General features: G+C 43.0%; 1 protein-coding gene across 1 annotated transcript in view; it reads left to right on the top strand.

Annotated features, from left to right (window-relative positions):
• The window catches only part of SCRN1 (secernin 1), a 29,640-nt gene extending 14,779 nt beyond the window's left edge, over positions 1–14,861 (top strand). The window contains exons 3-7 of the mRNA XM_054384895.1: positions 3,656–3,858; positions 8,097–8,291; positions 9,140–9,305; positions 11,617–11,797; positions 14,703–14,861. Of these exons, the coding sequence (XP_054240870.1) occupies positions 3,656–3,858; positions 8,097–8,291; positions 9,140–9,305; positions 11,617–11,797; positions 14,703–14,861 (904 nt within the window). The remainder of the gene's footprint in view (positions 1–3,655; positions 3,859–8,096; positions 8,292–9,139; positions 9,306–11,616; positions 11,798–14,702) is intronic.
• The last annotated feature ends 4,815 nt before the right edge of the window (positions 14,862–19,676 follow it).

The following is a 19,676-nucleotide window of genomic DNA, read 5'->3' as shown; positions in this document are numbered from 1 at the left end:
GAGACAACAGGTGCCAGCACAAATGCCAAGAGAAATGCTTCTTTCCTGTTCTAGGGATTTATTCAAAAGCTAGGCTTTGAAAGCTGTGCCACTGTTGGTGCCCTGCTTACCTTGGCAGGATGTTTTTCAGATATTCTTCCTAGTGTGGCTGCAGGGTTTGGGGGGTTTTGTTCGTTGGTTTGGTTTCTGTTTGACTGGTGGTGGTTGGTTGGGTGGTTGGTTGGCTGGGGGGGTATTTGGGTAGTTGGCTGCCCAGGAGGTGTTTGGTTGGGGGGTGGTCACCATCCCTGGAGGAGTTTAAGGAAAGCCTGGATGAGGCACTCAGTGCCATGGTTCAGTTGATTAGATAGGGTTGGGTGATCAGTTGGACTTGATGATCTTGGAGGTCTCTTCCAACCTGGTTCATTCTGTGGTTGGTGTTTGGTTGTTTGGTTGGGTGGTGTTTGGTTGGGGGGTGGGTGTTTGGGTGGCTGAGGGGTGTTTGGTTGCGGGGTGGCTGGAGGGTGTTTGGTTGGGGGGTGGGTGTTTGGTTGTTTGGTTGAGTGGGTGGTAGGTGTTTGGTTGGGGAGGGGTGTTTGGTTGGGTGGGTGGTAGGTGTTTGGTTGGGGGGTGGTCACCGTCCCTGGAGGTGTTTAAGAAAAGCCTGGATGAGGCACTCAGTGTCATGGTTCAGTTGATTAGACAGGGTTGGGTGATCAGTTGGATTTGATGATCTTGGAGGTCTCTTCCAACCTGGTTGATTCTGTGTGATTCTGTGGTGGGTGTTTGGCTGGTTGGGTGTTTGGTGTGTGGGTGGTTGGTGTGGGTGGTTTTTGTTTGTTTCTAAGGCAGTCACCTCTATCAAGTACCTTTTTGCTTAGGAAAATACATTCATATGAAGAGGTTGTGTACTGTTTTGCTTATGCTGATAGAGGTAGAACAGGACAACATTATCATCCAGAAAGTATTGATGAAGAAACTTGTAAAGTACCTGCTTATTTTTGCATGGTTGTCTTAATTTGTAATCCCCATGTGCTTGTATTACTTCTTTGTTCTTTTCATTGCTGCTGCAGTGACTTTTTCAGATCCTCAGAGAGATGCAAATCATGGCAGGGAGTCAAGAATGGTCTTTAAAATGGTATTAATTTGTTTACCAATTTCTTTCCTTGGAGAAATCATCATCATGTTATTAGGAAACATCACTTAATTAGGAAATTCTGCATCCATAACTGATAGGTGAAGTTGAAAGGCTTAAGATGATGTTGGGTTGCCAAAGTTATAATATGCTGTGATAAAATATTGGAGCTACTGAGGCAGTGGATGGAACTAATCCACTGAATTTTTTTTAATGAACAGTTCAAGCTCTCATCTAGGGGTGGAATGACTTAAAACCCTTCTTCCAGCTCACCCTGCAGGGTACTCTGAGGAATGTTACTGGGGAGGTTTATGCTGCAGTTCCCAGAGCACTAATGCCCAGAGAGCTGGCAAAACCCACAGTTTTGCAGACATGAGCCCTGTGGTTGTGGGTTTTTTTTTTTTTTTTCAGGGTGGGTTTTCTTTGTTTCCTGCTGTCCCTTGTGACTGACAGATAGGAGCCCACACACAGTAACCACAGAGGGGTTGCTAAATGAAACTAAATGTAACATTGGAGCCATTTGCCAAAACAATAAAAATAAAATTCTAAAATGCATTTCTTCAGCATGAATCTCTGCTGCAGTTTTGACAGAGAAAGCCAGACTATAACTATAACATCTCAGAAACAAAATTCCAAGGAGGCATTATTAAAACGTTTAGTGTTATGTTATGTCTCCTGGCAGGTTTTGATCTAATTGCTTTGGTCATAAATTGAGGAGAAGGGAGCAGATAGATTCTCACTCAATGCAGTGACTATATGGTCACCAGGGTAATTGGCAGCCCATTCATTTATCTGTGTCAGTGACAGTTTCTGGAGCTATTCTTGGAGAATAAGTAAGGCATGGTTCTGGACTGGCTTTCAAATGGTGTCTGTGTGATGTGCTAAGACTGGCATCTCTCTATTGCTCTGAAACAGCAATTGCAGCAGTGATGGAAAAAGAGGAATATCATAAATAGGGACTAGGAAAGGAGATAACACTACATAAATTTCAGCTAATAAGAGAAATAAGAGAGAGAGAGACTCTACAAATGGAAAGTAGGAAGGTGATGGGGGAGAAATGGTCACTGCAAATTAGGACTTAAAATTCTGGTTGGCTCTCCTTTGTCACTAAATGTTAAATAGATGCTGCTGAGAAAGACAAAACCCCTACTTTCAATAATTCACCCTAAACCTAGGCTAATGGTGGTCAGCTCTTTCAGAAAGCAATGTAGAGATCAGGTTGAAAAGTATTTAGATGCATAGATTTGTGTTCAAATCACCAGGATCTGATTTGTGTGCTTGCACTTCACTAGGAAAGGAACAGAGAAGTGTTTTCTTGGCATGACTTCCAGGGAAAGGGAAACAGCTCACATTGTAATTTACACTGAAAAAGATGAATTTCCTTGAACTATCCATCAGTCAAAATGGCTTTGTCATTGTTTACTTTTCCCTAAAACACTCCTGCTTTGCTCAGAATTCCTTTGAAAATGCTGTTCTTTTAGACCCATGCTGACTCCTGCTTCAGAGGAAAGACATAGTTGGTGCTTAACTGTTAAAAGGGGTGTGGGGAGGGTGGGGCTGGGAAGCCTCCACAGCAATACTGAAGCACGACTCTGCCCAATGCTGCTGTCTGCAGTGTGCAGTATTCATCCAAGGATTGCATGCATCTAGTTTCCATGGCCAGTTAAATATTGGAGCACTGGGGAAGGGAGGTTGTAGAGAGATTGCAGTACTGAATCCTGAATGAAGAGGAGGCTCGGGGCGGGGGGGAGACCTTACTGCTCTCTGCAACTGCCTGAGGGAGGTTGTAGCCAGGTGGGGGTTGGTCTCTTCTCCCAGGCACCCTGCAGCAGAACAAGAGGCCACAGTCTCAAGCTGTGCAGGGGGAAGTTTAGGCTTGATCTTAGAAGTTCTTCACAGAAAGAGAGATTGGCCATTGGAATGTGCTGCCCAGGGAGGTGGTGGGGTCGATGTCCCTGGAGGTGTTTAAGAAGAGACTGGATGAGGCACTTAGTGCCATGGTCTGGTTGATTAGATAGGGTTGGGTGATTGGTTGGACTTGGTGGTCTTGGAGGTCTCTTCTAACCTGGCTGATTCTGTGAATACCTGTTCCCTTTTTTGATCTCTGGTAATATTAATTTGCAATTTCCCACTCTTGTGTAAAGAAAGTAAGCCTGCATACAGCTGTTACTTTAAAAAAGACCTCTCTGCAAACTGTCCTTCAAGTTTATCCTGCCTGAGGAAGAGAATAAATAGAGCATTGCATCTTTAGAGTGCAGTTGACTTTAGAGTGCATTGGTTGGCAAAGGGACTCTTTAAAAACCAAAAGCCAGCTATGACAGGCTTGAGAATAAAGAACCAGTGTAGAAAATAGACTTGAAATGAATTAATTTAGTATCTCATCTTGTAATTCCAGTAACTCATTAAAGCAAGATTTCTTGCACTAGGCATACTGACACTTTGGCATTTTAAAACCTTGTCAGTGCTGATGTTTCAAACAAACACTTTACAGAGGTCTTGCTGGTACATGTCTATCTGAATCTCTCTACCCTTTTCTTACAGGCTTGGCCTAGAAAGAGGGGCAACAGCTAAAGAAGCATTGGATGTAATAGTTGCTCTGTTGGAAGAGCATGGACAAGGTGGAAATTACTATGAGGATGGGAGTTCATGCCATACATTCCAAAGTGCATTTTTGATTGTGGACAGAAATGAAGCCTGGATACTGGAGACTTCTGGGAAGTACTGGGCAGCAGAAAAAATCACAGGTCAGCTAATCAGTCACAGCAAACATCTTATCATAGATAGCTGTGGAAAAAATTGTCTTGGAAGAATTGGTCTTAAAAGTGACTGAGTTGAAGGAATTCATTTATGCAAGTGTTTGATTAAATAATTGATTTAAATCTTCTTGTATATTTGTACTACTCATGATTTTTTTTTTTAGTGTTGATTTGCATTGGCCAATGCAACATTACCTTTTCTGTCAAGCTGGAGATTGTCTCCTGTATACATAAGCTAGGTAAAAATTGTCATGCTTAAGCTTTTCTGTTTGGGAAGTGTTGTTTATTTGCTATTTGGAACGTGTCAAGTGTCTTTTTGATGGAGTTAATGCTCCAATTGTTCCTTACAGTTCTAAACTATTAAGAGGGAAGGATAAGCATTGATAGCTTTGAGAAACAGGCTTCTGTTAGGCTGCTGCTGGTTGCTTTACTCCAATAGATATATTCCCCTCCTGCCCCTTTCTTATCTGATACTGGAAAGCAATACTTTTCTGCTCTTTAGACTTACAGGTGGTTTCTTTTTCTGTATATGTGAAACCAGAGCTGCCCAACTGAATTCTAGATTTCACTGGCTTGGCAGCTGGCAAATGTGTGCTGCTTTAGTATGAGTGTCTGAGGGATATATTGAAATTATTCTCAGTTGTTGTTTTAGTATTGAAGGGACTTTTGTCATTGGGTTTTGAGCTATGACATTAGATTCTCTTCATTTCCACTTCATGGAAAGGTAGGATGTAGCAGACATGGTGCAAATGCCAAAGAAAAAGCACAGCAGGCTCTATAACGTTGTGTGTGCTGCCCTGCTGTCAGTTCATGCCATCAGGATCAATCTTCTCACCTTAGCAGGGATGGTGTTTCCTCAAGCAAAGTTTGCATTAAGGGTACCTGTGAGGTGAAGGACATCTTCTAACACAGAGGAGGAAAAACCAATAATGTTGTCCTAAAAAAAAAATCCAAAGCCTGGAAAGCAGCTGGCTCCAGAGGTTCCTAGGGCTGTGCAGTGACAGCCTTCCTTCTTCTGTTGACTTTCCTGGCTGACGTTTGAAGAGGAGTGTTTTTCACTTAGCCTGTTTAGCTGCATCAGCAATACATAACCTTTGGGTCCTTCTTCCCAGCAAATAAACCCTTGCCTTCCTCTGCTGCTTGCAGCTTTTTGAAATGATACTGCAGCTCTGCTCTGATTTTTACCAGTGCATTTCTCTTCAGGAGGCCCCTGTGAGCTGCAGATAGAGAAGTTTCCATCTCCTGGAGCCTGCCAGGAGGAAAGGCTGCTAGCTGTGTAAGAGCTCTATTTCATACTGTGTTCAGGGAGTTCTTTTTGCAACCCTAAGTGTGCCTCTTAAGCTTTCAAATGAATGCACAAATGCTGCTAAAACAGGGAAAATGTGTCATTCCCTGGTGGGAAGGCATTTTTTTTCCCCCCCTATGCTCCCAGAGTTGTTCTGCTTCTAATAATAGTGCTGCAGTTGTGTAAAGTTTGTAATGAATGTTTATCAAGAACTCTGACAGTAATTTAAGGATAAACACTGTAAGAATCAGAGACTTACAGGAACATTCAGGTTGGGAAAGTCCCTCAGGATCACCAAGTCCAACCCAGAACCTTACTCTACAAGGTTCACCCCTAAACCATAGCCCCAAGCACCACATCCAAACCACCTTTAAACACATCCAGGCTTGGGGACTCCACCACCTCATTGGGCAGCACATTCCAATCCCTGATCACTCTCGCCATGAAAAAAGGTTTCCAATGTCCAGTCTAAATCTACTCAATCACAGCTTGAGGCCATTCCCTCTTATTCTATCACTAATTACCTGTGAGAAGAGACCAGCACCAACCTCTCCACAATGTCCTTTCAGGTAGTTGTAGGGAGCAGTGAGGTCTCCCCTCAGTTTCACACTAACCATCCCCAGCTCCTTCAGTCTCTCTTCATCAGATTTATTCTCCAGTCCCTTCCCCAGCTTCATTGCCCTCCTCTGCCCTGGCTCCAGCACCTCCACATCTCTCTTGCATTGAGGTGCCCAAAACTTGACACAATACTCAAGGTGTGGCCTCACCAGAGCTGAGTCCCAGGGGACAATCCCCTCCCTACTCCTGCTGGACACAGCATTGCTGATCCCAGCCAGGATGCCTTTGGCTTTCTTGGCCACCTGGGCACACTGCTGGCTCCTCTTCAGCTGCTTGTCCATCAGCACCCCCAGGTCCCTTTCTGCCAGCAGCTTTCCAGCCACACTGCCCCAAGCCTGCAGAGCTGCTTGGGGTTGTTGTGACCCAAGTGCAGGACCTGGCACTTGGCCTTGTTGAAGCTCATCCCGTTAACATTGGCCATTGATCCATTAAAAAATCCTTCCTATCACTGTTCTTCAGTCTGAGTGGAAAAATTTGTTTGATAAATTCTTTTTTTTTTTTTTTAAGATGATAAACCCCATGAAATACTGTTGTGCATGAGTTATTAAATGTAATGTTTAAAGAGCTCTTAAGGAGTAGCTTGCCTAGCTTGATATGAACACAAATATCCCTGTCACTCAAGTCAGGAAAATTCCCTGAGGGGTAGGTAGGCTGTTTGCAAGTGTGAATCAGAACAATCTGGCAGTGTCCCTAGCATAAGTCAGAACTGAATGACAGCCTGATGCACAGAACTTCCTACTCTAAGTTGCTACTCATTATTTAAATGGCATGCATAAGGCATTACAAAAGCAAGCTTTTACTTTTGTGGAAAGCAGCATTAATGACTTTCACAAATACTGCTTTGGGTTCTGTTTAAGAAAAAGTTTATGCCAAATTCCAGAATCTGGGCTTTGGGTTTGGGTTGTTTTTTTTTTTTTTTTTTAGTTTACAAATTTACTTCATCAGCTCTTTTCTTGGCTTCCAAGCATTTTTCTTCATTCTCTCTGAGGAGTGTCTGCAGCAGCCACTGTTAGTCATGCTGTAGATCTATGGATGTAAGCACTGCAGTGTTTCTGAGAAAAGACAGTTATAAAACCCTTCAATATTCTTTGAAGGTTGCTCTCACTTTCTTTTCACTTCATGCCATTTTAAAACTTAAGATTAAAGGTTTAAATGAAAGTCTGTTTATCTTGCTGTTTACAATAAACTTGTTTTGCAGCTGGGTATCTTAAAGCAATTGGTAAACTTTTAAAAGCATTTTCCAAATTAAATTTTCAGTTTAGAGGGGCAAAGAAGGTTCACTAAAGTAAGTGCAGCTTTGCTGGAATATGTTTTGAAACTGAGTCAGGCATCAAGCCTTGTATCCCTGGAGAAAAGATGATAGAATGCTTTGGAGTGGAAGAGACCTTTAAAAGTCATCTAGTCCAACCATCCTGCAGGGAGCAGGAACATACTCAACTAGGTCATGTTGCTTAGAGCCCAAATCCAACCTGACCTTGGGTGTTTCCAGGGGTGGAAACATCTGCCACCTCTCTGGGCACCCTGTTGCAGTGCTTCACTACCCTCACTGTAAAAGGTTCTTCCATACGTCTAGTCTAAATCTGCCCTCTTCCAGTTTAAAAACATTACCCCCTGTCTTCTCACAATAGGTCCTGCTAAACAGATTGTCCCCAGTTTTCTTGTAGACCTCCTTTTAAGTATTGAAAGGCTGCAATAAGGTCTTCCTGGAGCCTTCTCTTCTTCAGGCTGAACAACCCCCCCCTCTCAGCCTTTCTTCACAGGAAAGCTGTTCCAACCTTCTGACCAATTTTGTGGCCTTCCTGGGTCAGCCCAAACAGGTCCATGTCTTTTCTGTGCTGATAACTCCAGAGCTGGATGTAGTACTCCAGGTGGAGTCTCACCAGAGTGGAGTACAGGGGCAGAATCCTCTCCTTTGATCTGCTGGCCACACTTCTTCAGAAGCCTCCCAGGATATGGTTGTCTCTCTGGGCTGCAAGTGTACATGGCTGGCTCGTATCCAGCCTTTCCTCCAGCAGTACTCCCAGGTCTTTCTCTGCAGTGCTGCTCTTGAATCCTTTCATCCCCCAGCCTGTATTGGTGCTATGAATTGCTCCCACCAGATGCAGGACCTTGCCCTTGGCCTTGACCCTCATGAGGGTTACACAGGCCCACTTCTGAAGCTTGTGCAGGTCAGGCAGGTGCTTTTGGGGACCATTGCCTCACCAGAATGTCCTAACCAGTGGTTTAATTTGCTTCCTCATTGAAATGACATTGTCCTTCCAGCTTTTCCCAGAAAAAAAAAAAAACCTGCTAAGACTCTTTTTTTAAATGTCTTTTTCTACAGAGGGTGTGAAGTGCATTTGCAATCAGCTTTCATTAACTACCAAGATTGATGCTGAGCATCCTGAACTACGGAACTATGTGAGAAGTCAAGGCTGGTGGAACGGAGACTCAGACTTCAATTTTTCTGAAGTGTTCTCTCTTGCTGATGACCACTTAGCCTGCTCTTCTGGCAGGGAGAGCCTAGAAAAGCAAGGGGGTAAGTGTTGGAACCATCTTCCTGTATGTGCAGAGGGATCTTTAATCACTACTGCCTCCTTACAGAACAGATTGCTCTGTTGCACCACAAAGGGCAATAGTATGCTCACACACAGATGGATTGGGTAGTGTCATTGGTCATATTAGGCTGAAGCCTGTTGTCCTAGTTGAGAGCAGGACAGATTGCTCTGTTGCTCCACAAAGGGCAAAAGTAGTATGCTCACACACAAATGGATTGGGTAGTAATGGAAAGTTTAAATGGAAAAGCAATTCATGTGCTACAAAACTACAAAGTATAGTGGTGAGCATAGCAAAGTTCTCTTACACCAGACCAAAGTCCCAACACTTCCCTTCTCCCCACCTGGGGTTCACCAAAAACCACAGGGCTCTATCTCACACACACCCCACACCCCCCCCCCCCTCAATTGCTAGGCTAGTTACAGGCTGGCCAGGACTGAACTGCCCCCCACTTTTTATCCTGGCATTAGGCCTGAACAAGCCATGATTGTGCAGGAAAAAAAAAGTTATCCAGGCCAAAGAGGCCTCTGATGCTCCCCCATTGTTACCAGATAAGAGGGAGTCTCTCTCCCATGGGAGCAGAGAGGGAAGAAAGAGAGAGACAATGACTTTGCAGTGAGATTGATAAGGATGCAGGATTTGGGGGTAAAAATACACTATTGCCTGTGTCTACCCACTGGGCTGGGCGCTCTGGACACTGGAGGTCTCAACTCTGTGGCTTCTTTTTTGGAGGCACCCAGGCTAAATGGCCACACCTGTTCAGGCAAAAATCTGTATCTGGAGTTCCAGACCTCAAATACTCAGGAATTTTGTTCTTCCCCCTTCCTGTAGGTGATGTTTCTGCACAAGCTATGATTGATGTTCTGCGTGACAAGGACAGTGGTGTCTGTGTGGACTCTGAATCCTTCCTCACTACAGCTAGCATAGTGTCTGTTCTGCCTCAGGACTCTAGTTTTCCCTGTGTTCATTACTTCACTGGCACACCAGACCCTTCAAGGTAAGCCACAGTGCTGGGGTTTCCTGGATGCAGAGCAGGTGATGGGTTGAAAGATACTAAATAAATGCTGCTACTCAAATCCAGACCACTCTTCAAATGCCTGTTCTGACCAGAAATGCAAGCTGTAGCAGTTCTTGGTGTGCAGTTGCCCTATGTTATGGACTGAAAGGCCAGATCTGAAATTGCCTAAATTCAGAGCTTCCAGAGTCAATGCAGTTTGTAGAGAACCCTGGAGCTACTAATCCTGTATAGCTGCTTTCCAGTGGGTTCTTGTTGAGATGACAAATTTCAGTCACTTCTTTTAACAGGTGAGTTAAAAACTGAAACCAAGTGTGTAAACAGCAAAGAAAGGGCATATATAGCATCACATACATGACCATATATATGTATCTATATATATTATATATAGCCATGTATAACATCAAAATAAGAGTGAAAAAATCTGCAACTCTCAGGTATCCCAAGGGACAATTTCCAGTTGGTCTAAAATAATGTCTTCTGTAGCTGAAAGCAGCAGAGGAGGTAAGGGAACTCATGGACCAGATCATCACAGAACTAATTCATTATCTTGTGTTTTAAACAGAATCCACCTGGGATTCACAGAAATTAAACTAAACCACTTGCAGTTATTCAGGAGATCTGCCACTTGCATTGAGGTAAAGAGGTTATGGGGAGAAGAAAATGGTGCCCTTGAAGAGCTGACAATCATTCCCGTAACAAGAGCAGCAGTAAGCAGTAGGTTCTGCTGAGTGCTGCAGAAGTCATCGGTGCCAAAGTGACTTTCCACCCACCTTGCATTATGCAGCTCAAGCCTTGTGGGTTAGCTATGAAGTTTGAGCTTGCCTGCCAAAAGTTTTCTTTGACTTGATGCAGATCCTCTGAGACAAAAAGGACCAAGTCTTCAAATTGTTCTGGTGGGGTTTCTGCCCTTTTTAAAGCTGGAGAGTCTAGCTGTTAAAAAAGCTAAACACTTTAGAGGCCTTTCTTACTTTATTTTGCACTCCAATGCATTAAAAATAGCATTCTTTTAAGTGCAGCTAGTCAGTCACACATGCTCTTAGTCAGCAAGGCTTCATGACAGTCATGGACAGGATAGCAGCAATGAACTTGCTGACTGTATGCAGGCAGTGGTGATTAATCATGTTTGCAGAAGCCTTGCACTACTGTCAGCTTCTTTACTGCAAAACACAAGGTCCTGTTTTGTTGTGTAGCTGAAGGGAAGGCAGCTTTGCCATGCTCTTGCCAGTACCTACTCTCAGGAATTGAGTTCCTGGATTGCTGGGCTTTTGTTGTCTGTCTCTCTGGAGTTTAGATCCAAACTCAGTGTTGAAGGTGTTTGAGAAGTGGTACTCAATGTTGGTAGCTATGCATTCCCCCTGAGGTAAAATTTGAAGGTGTTCTTAGGATCACAGGAAGTTAGGGTTTGGAAGGGACCTCTGGGGATCATTGAGTCCAACCCCTCTGCCAGAGCAGGACCATAGAATCTAGCACAGGTCACACAGGAATGCATCCAGATGGTTATTGAAAGCCTCCAGAGAAGGAGACTCCACAACCTCTCTGGGGAGCCTGTTCCAGTGCTCTGGGACCCTCACAGTGAAGAAGTTCCTCCTCATGTTGAGGTGGAACCTCCTGTGCTGGAGTTTATAGCCATTGCCCTTTGTCTTATCCCAGGGTGCAGTGGAGAAGAGCCTGTCCCCTCCTTCTTGACACTCAGCCCTCAGATATTTAGAAACATTTCTTAAATCCCCTCTCTGTCGTTTCTTCTCCAGACTGAACAGCCCCAGGGCTCTCAGCCCCTCCTCACAGGGCAGTGCTCCAGTCCCTTCATCATCCTCGTAGCCCTCTGTTGCTGGTTATATGCCAAACACTCTGTACACTGAGTGAGGTGTTGTCATCTTCCTTGTTCCACACAGATGTGGGGTTTATTTTAAAGAAAATAAAACCTGGGAGGAGAATCAGAGATGGCAGTGTGAACAGAGGAGAAAAACTGATGCAAGGGTGAACACTGATGTTTGTTCAAACAAACTTGGAGAGGAAAATACAGTTCTAGGTTTGTTTGTTTTGTTTTTTTTTTTTTTTTAAAGAAGTGGCAGAACTGGCATGAAGGAGACAAAAGAAGCCTAAGTAATAGTTTTAGAGTGACTGGCAACCCCAATGCTTTTAAAGCACATAGAGTAATTATGCTTGTGGCCAATACCTAGTCTCTACCCTAGTCTGTGCCTAGTGCAGAGGAATTGCCTGTATCTATCATTTTAAAGGAACACACACAAAATCTCTGATTACTCCAAGCAGTAATTCTCATTTCTTTCAGGTCCATATTTAAACCCTTTATTTTTGTTGATGATGTAAAATTAGTACCAAAAGTGCAGTCTCCTTCCTTTGGCAATGATGATCCTGCTAAAAAGATACCTCGGTTCCAGGAGAAGCCTGACCGCAGGCATGAGTTGTACAAGGCACACGAGTGGGCAAGATCTCTCCTGGAGAATGACCAGGTAAGAGCTGTGTCACCTGGAGTTAAAGAAGCAAATGTGGATTCCAGAAACATTCTCTGAATAGTCTTAGAATCCCTGCAAGTTTAGCTTGAGTAATGACACCCTCTGGAGGACAGGCCAAGCTATTCTGCAGTAGGTATTCCATAGAATATATAGTGTGTATATAAAATTATAGTAGGTATTCCATAGCTTATATAGGGTATATATAAAATTATAGTAGGTATTCCATAGATTATATGTAGTGGGTATATATAAAATTATAGTAGGTATTCCATAGATTATATGTAGTGGTGTGTATGAAATTATAGTAGGTATTGCATAGATTATATGTAGTGTGTGTATGAAATTATAGTAGGTATTGCATAGATTATATGTAGTGTGTGTATGAAATTATAGGAGGTATTGCATAGATTATATGTAGTGTGTGTATGAAATTATAGGAGGTATTGCATAGATTATATGTAGTGTGTGTATGAAATTATAGGAGGTATTGCATAGATTATATGTAGTGTGTGTATGAAAATTATAGGAGGTATTGCATAGATTATATGTAGTGTGTGTATGAAAATTATAGGAGGTATTGCATAGATTATATGTAGTGTGTGTATGAAATTATAGGAGGTATTGCATAGATTATATGTAGTGTGTGTATGAAATTATAGGAGGTATTGCATAGATTATATGTAGTGTGTGTATGAAATTATAGGAGGTATTGCATAGATTATATGTAGTGTGTGTATGAAATTATAGGAGGTATTGCATAGATTATATGTAGTGTGTGTATGAAATTATAGGAGGTATTGCATAGATTATATGTAGTGTGTGTATGAAATTATAGGAGGTATTGCATAGATTATATGTAGTGTGTGTATGAAATTATAGGAGGTATTGCATAGATTATATGTAGTGTGTGTATGAAATTATAGGAGGTATTGCATAGATTATATGTAGTGTGTGTATGAAATTATAGGAGGTATTGCATAGATTATATGTAGTGGGTATATATAAAATTATAGTAGGTATTCCATAGATTATATGTAGTGGGTATATATAAAATTATAGTAGGTATTCCATAGATTATATGTAGTGGGTATATATAAAATTATAGTAGGTATTCCATAGATTATATGTAGTGGGTATATATAAAATTATAGTAGGTATTCCATAGATTATATGTAGTGGGTATATATAAAATTATAGTAGGTATTCCATAGATTATATGTAGTGGGTATATATAAAATTATAGTAGGTATTCCATAGATTATATGTAGTGGGTATATATAAAATTATAGTAGGTATTCCATAGATTATATGTAGTGGGTATATATAAAATTATAGTAGGTATTCCATAGATTATATGTAGTGGGTATATATAAAATTATAGTAGGTATTCCATAGATTATATGTAGTGGGTATATATAAAATTATAGTAGGTATTCCATAGATTATATGTAGTGTGTTAATCAGGCTTCAAGCTATACAGATCACCTACCTGAGAGCCTAACCCTTAGCTTAGGTGCTCTGTTCTTTCTGCACAAATCAGAGAATCATGGAATGATCCAGGCCACAAGGGACCTCCAAAGCCATCCAGTCCAACCTCCCCACAGCCAGCAGGGACATGCCCAACTAGATCAGGCTGCCCAGGGCCTCCTCCAGCCTCACCTTGAATATCTCCAGGGAAGGAGCCTCAACCACCTCCCTAGGAAACCTGTTCCAGTGTTTCATCACCCTCATAGTGAAGAACTTATTCCTAACATCCAATCTAAATCTGCTCTTCTCTAGTTTGAAGCTATTGCCCCTTGTCCTGTCCCTGCAGGCCTTTGCAAACAGTCTCTCTCCATCCTTCCTGTTAGGTTCCCTTCAGGTCTGGCTGGATGCTATTAGATCTCCCTGGAGCTTCCTCTTCTCCAGGCTGAACACCCCCAGCTCCCTCAGCCTGTCCTTGTAGCAGAGGTGCTCCAAGCCCCTGATCATGTTTGTGGCCCTCCTCTGGACCCTCTCCAGCAGGTCCATGTCCTTCCTATATGGAGGGCTCTAGACCTGCACACAGTCCTCCAGGTGAGGTCTCACTAGAGCAGAGTAACATGGCCACTAGAGCAGAGTAACATGGCAGAATCACCTCTGGTATAAATCCTGGAAAGCTCAGAACCATCACTTATTCTAAATGCCTTTTTATTTCTGGAATTCAGTTTTGAAAGCTGCAAGCAAAACAAACAGCACTTGTCCATTACAAAACCCCCACTCAACCAACCAAAAAAAACCCCAAAACCACCCCCCTGCAAAAAAAAAACCAACCCAAAACCTCCACAAACCAAGCAAAACCCAACACTCCCCCCAAACACATTTGTTTCAATAACATCTGGATGAAACAAAATGACAACTTCAGGAGTGAATTTCCTGTCCAGAAAGATGAATAGCAGTAAATCAGTATGGCACACAAAGCCTTCCCTGGGCTCTGGTGTCTTAATGGTGTGACAACACAGGTCATTTCAGATCTAATCAGCATCTTGCAGGTGGTGATCTGAGGGAATCCCATGTACATACCATGGTTTGTACAGTCCTCAGGGCTTATAGTCTTGTCATGTAGTTCTGTTTGTGGGTTTAGAGGCTTTACTCTTAATCATGTGTACAAGCTTTATACCGTTTTTGCTCTCTCCTTCTTCCTTTTCTTTAAACATAGCAACTTCTTCTTGGTTAATTTTTAAAGCATGCATTGCCCAGCACTGTTCTCTTTAGCCTTAGACCATCCAAAAAAAAAAAAACTATTAAGAGAAATACTTTGTACTTCAAAAGGCTTTCCTGTTGTTAAAAATACGTGAGAAAATCTCTGTACCAAAAGAGAACAGTAAAATGCCTTAACAAGCCTGGTTGCTGTTAATTGAATTTGGTTGTTTCATGCCTCTAGGATAAAGGCCAGAAACTGATGAGGATTATGTTAGACCTTGAAAAACAAGGCTTGGAAGCAATGGAAGATATCCTTACTCGTACAGAGATCCTGGATCCTGCTGAAGTAGTGGATCTTTTCTATGACTGTGTTGACACAGAGCTCAAGTTCTTCAAATAACGTAAGCAAACACTTCAGTTCTTTAGATACTGAGTTTCCTGGTGTCCGTGAATGTGAAATGTTGGATCCCATTCTGATCCTCCTCAACCTCTTTTACCCTAAGCTAAGGGTGTTCAGAATTGGGTCCAAAGCCACTTTTCTACCTCAGTACCTCTCCTTGAGTTGTCTCCAAAGTCCCCATTCCCATATGCTCTATTGCGGGCTATGTGGGGTTTGGGTGTTTTGGGGTTTGAGTTGGTTTTGCTTTGGTTTTTTTATTTGGTTTTGGTTTGGGTTTTTTGTTTTGTTTTTCTTTTTGGTTTGGGTTTGGATTTTTTTGTTCGGTTTGGGTTTTTTGGTTGGGTGGCTGTGGGGGTTGTGGGTTTTGTGGTTGTGGGGGGCTTTTTCTGATTTTGTTTTTGGGGTTTTTTGTGGGTTTTGTTGGGGTTTTTTTTCTGATTTTGTTGTTTTGTTTTAGTTTTTTTTGTGGGGGTTTTGTTTTTGTTTGGGGGGTTTTTGGTTGTGGGTTTGGTTATGAGGGCCTTTTTCTGATTTTGTTTTGGAGTTGTGGGTTTTGTTGGGGTTTTTTCTGATTTTGTTTTTATTCTTTCTTGTGGAAGTTGTTTTTCTTTGGGGGGTTTTGGTTGTGGGGTTTGTTGGGGCTTGGGGTAGGGGGTGTGCGGCTGCCTTGGGGTTTTGGTTGTGGGTTTTTTCGGGTTTGGGTTGAGAGTTTTTTTTTCCAGTTTCAGTCTTGCTTGGAATGGATTTTAAACAAATTTTATCTAATTTCAGCTACAGTGGCTATTGTTAGCCTTTTCACTGGAAGATGACAAAGTTCTTCACACCTTGAAAGGAAGTCTTCACACTTGGGAACTTGCAGGAAAAACATTTCTAGAGGGGAAAAAAATGTTACTTGCTAGCTGTATCCAGTTAACAAATTGCTTTCCTTTGTCCAATCTTGTGGTGTTCCTGTTTGTGTATATATATATATATATAGTGAAAGAAGAAAGTCACTGACTGGTCCAGTTACTGTTGTGCATGCTGGCTAATTTAGCACAGAATGTTTAAATATGTATGTTGGGCAACCAATTAAAGCAAAGATTAACTTCATCAGGCTAACTGCCATATCATCATTGAAAGCAATCTGTTTTCTCCTCTCTTGCTCAGGACTAGGCTTGCAGCAAAGGTGACTCACGTTTTTCTCTTCTTGCTCATTCATAGAAAGAATGATAGAGGTGACATCCCAGTGCTGAGGGGCAGGAAGCTAAGTCCTGGTTCTGTACTGGCCTCATATGGCTGTATCTGGTTACAGTAACTCAGCATCTGACATACCTGTACAACTCATCGGAATTAGGGCCCTCAGGCTAAATTTTGCCTTCACCTGCACCCAGCTGAGGGGAGGTTGTGTTTGTAATGCAGGGGGCTGCCACTAAGTACTGAGTACTACTAGCACAGGGCCCCCTGGATGCACAAGACATCTGTACATAACCTGTGGGCTCTTAAGGTGCCACAAATGGGGAGTGTTTTGAAGGAACAGATGCTAGACATTGATCAACACCTGACTATTCTCCATCCTTCTGCCTTTGTACTGCTGAACAATACCCAGTACAGTACACAGTAATATCTGTGGCTGATGAATCGATCCATTAAGCACCAATGAGTTCCTGGTGGGTGTGGCAGGCCAATTGGTTAGGCTAAGAAATGGCTGGCTGATGTTTCCTTACATTAAGTGCAGTTCTGCAGCATGCTCCCCTTCCTTGACAGTCTTACAGACAGACCTCCTTCTCATGTATTTTCTTCTTGTAGAAGTGAGCTAGGGGAAGCAGTTTGAGAATTAAACCAGGGTACGCTGCTTCCCCTGCCATGCTTGTAGAGCACTCTGCAACCTGACAGGAGGACCTGGATATTTGTGAGCAAGAGGAGAAGAGGAGGGAAAAAGTGTCTACCAAAGCCAGAGGGCTGAAATTAAGATACATCACTTCATATATAACTCTTCTGCCCAACTAGGATCTCTATCCTTTGGGAGCTAGGAGGGAGGGAAGCTGAAAGAAGAGGGTGTTCCTGCTAAAAACAGAAGCTATCTTATTCACCTGTTTCTTAAGAAAGAAGCCAGCAGTTGTGGTTATCCTGTGGGAACTTGTGTTCTTATTTGGAACTGCTCCTATGGCACAATTAATAAATTGTTTTGAGCACAGTGATCCAGGTAGTAACTTTCTAATAGTATGTTGCTTTTGCTTCTGCTCTGTAGCGTATTTAAGAAAAAACAACACAACCAACCACCCCCCCACCAAATAGCTGTGCTAGCAGAAGATGCTTGAATGCAATCACTAATCTTCCCCTACCTGAGAAACCAGAGCACCCTCATGGCCTTAAAACTTCCACTGGTCTGGACAAAGCTGTGGCTCAGTGGAAGGACACAGTGGAACTAGTGGGACCAACTGCCAATTCTCTTCTCCAGGTAACTGCCACTTCAGAAGCTTCAGTAGACCTTAAAAAACAGTCCAGTGGGTATGGAAATAACGTGTCACCAACTCTTGCAATCATCCTAAAAACAAGAGTAAAATCTCTTCTCCTTGATGTATCTCCTAGCAGGCAGAAAAGCACTGAGCTCATCTTAAAATCCTTATGAAAAGATTTGCTACAGAGCAGTACGGAAGTCCCAGGACAAATGAGAACCAACAATAAGTCACCTTTAATAGTACTATAACAAAATACTCTCTTCAAAGCAGTATTAAACTTTTCCAGTTGTTAATGAAGCAATGTACATGTGAGCCCTGCTTATTACCAGAGTCATGCATATTTATCATGTAACTATGACAGTGACAGGAACTACTGGTCAAAGCATCACTGATTTTTGGGTTTGGGTTTTTTTCCACATGGCATACAGCTAGGTATCATAAGCAGCTAGAAAAAGACTAATGATGCTTTCTTAAAGAGCTTTACAGGTGAAAAGCTGCTTCTCCTTACACCATCTCCACAACAGGAGCATGCATGTGTAGGAGTTAGAGCATGAACTGAGCTGTTGCAAGGACTAAGAGAAAAGCAGAGGTATGTAAAGATGCAGTTACCTGTCCTTTTCCAAATAGCTTTGTTCAAAGGCATGGCTTTACCTGTGATCAATAACATTAGTAGAGCTGCAGCTGAGGGGACTTCATGGCACTTACACAGTTTAATGCCTGGCTGTTGGCACCAGGCTCACCCTGGAACAGCAGTGCCCTTTTTCAAGCTGGTGAATCACAAAATCATTTTGGTTGGAAAAGACCTTCAGGATCGTCGAGTCCAACCATTAACCTAGCACTGCCAAGTCCACCACTAAAACATGTCCCTAAGCCCCACATCTATGTGTCTTTTAAATACTTCCAGGGACAGTGATGCAACCACTTCCCTGAGCAGCCTCTTCCGATGCTTGACAACCTTTAGGGTGATGAAGGTTTTCCTAATATCCAGCCTTCCCTAGCACAACTTAAGGCCATTTCCTCTTGTCCTATCACTTGTTTCTTGGGAGAAGATACAAGACCCCTTGCTCCAACCTCCTTTCAGGTAGGTGTAAAGAGTGATAAGGTCTCCCTTCAGCTTCTTTTCTTCAAGGGTGAACAACTCCAGTTCCTTCATCTGTTCCTTTAAGACTTGTGCCCTACATCCTTCACCAGCTTTGCTGCCCTTCTTTGGACATGCTGTAGCACTCACCTTCAGCCTTACCAGTGCCAAGTAGGAGGGGACAACCACTTCCCTAGTCCTGCTGGGCATGCTATTTCTGCTGCAAACCAGGACACTGTTGGACCTCTTGGCCACATTGTTGGTTCATATTCAGTCAGTGGCTGACCAGGCAACTTCCCAGCTTCTCTTCCACAAGCCTATGGCATTGCAGGGGGTTGTTGTGACCCAAGTGCAGGAACCCCAGAAAGCTGTAAGAAGGGATATCAGAGTAGCTGAGTTTGGGAGGGACCTCTGGAGGTGATCTGGTCCAATCCTCCTGCTCAACCAGGTCACCTAGAGCAGGCTGTCCAGGAACACATCCAGACAACTTGAATACCTACAAGGATGGAGACTCCAAATCCTCCTTGGCCGGCCTGTGCCAGTGCTTGGTCACTCTCACAGTGGAAAAAGTTTCCTGATGTTCAGTCTCCTGGGTTTCATCTTATGCCCATTGCCTCTAGTCTTGTCACTGGGCACCACTGGAAACAGCCTGGCTCCATCTTCTTACCATCCCTTCAGATATTTATGTACACTGATCAGATCCCCTTTGATCCTTCTCTCCTCCAAGCTAAGCAGTCCCAGCTCTCTCTGTTTCCTCACAGAAAAGATGCTCCAGTCCTTTTGTCATCTTAGTGGATGTTTGTTGGACTCTCCACAGTATTTCCATGTCTTTTGTAGTGAGGAGCCCAGCACTGGACCCAACACTCCAGGTGTGGCCTCAGCAGTATTGAGCAGAGGGGAAGGATCACCCTCTCCAAACTCCTGGCAACAGGCCTACTAATGCAGTGAAATGCACAAGAAAGAATAAGGGCAGTTCTTTCTGGAAACAGGCACCACCAGATCTCAACATCTGTGAACCAAAGACCTTACCTTAGGCTACATATTAAAAGCAGCAGCTGAAGTCTCATCCACTGCTAGGCTGTTACTTCATTCAACCAGCTCTATTCAAGGGAACAACCACTTTGGGGGACTGCTTGTTCCATGTGGTGTATTCTGAACAATGAATCCTCACTGGACTCTGGGTGAACAATGGTAGCTCCAGTTGTCTCTTTAAAATGTAGGTGTTGGACCCCTCATCCAAGGGCCTCCTAATTGCTGGGTAAAGACAGCCTGTCACACAACTGGTAAATATCCACTTTG

Source organism: Indicator indicator, chromosome 11, assembly GCF_027791375.1.
Source record: "Indicator indicator isolate 239-I01 chromosome 11, UM_Iind_1.1, whole genome shotgun sequence".
Classification (NCBI taxonomy): domain Eukaryota; kingdom Metazoa; phylum Chordata; class Aves; order Piciformes; family Indicatoridae; genus Indicator; species Indicator indicator.
Note: the sequence above shows the minus strand (reverse complement) of the source record. Positions and strands in the feature narration are given on the sequence as shown.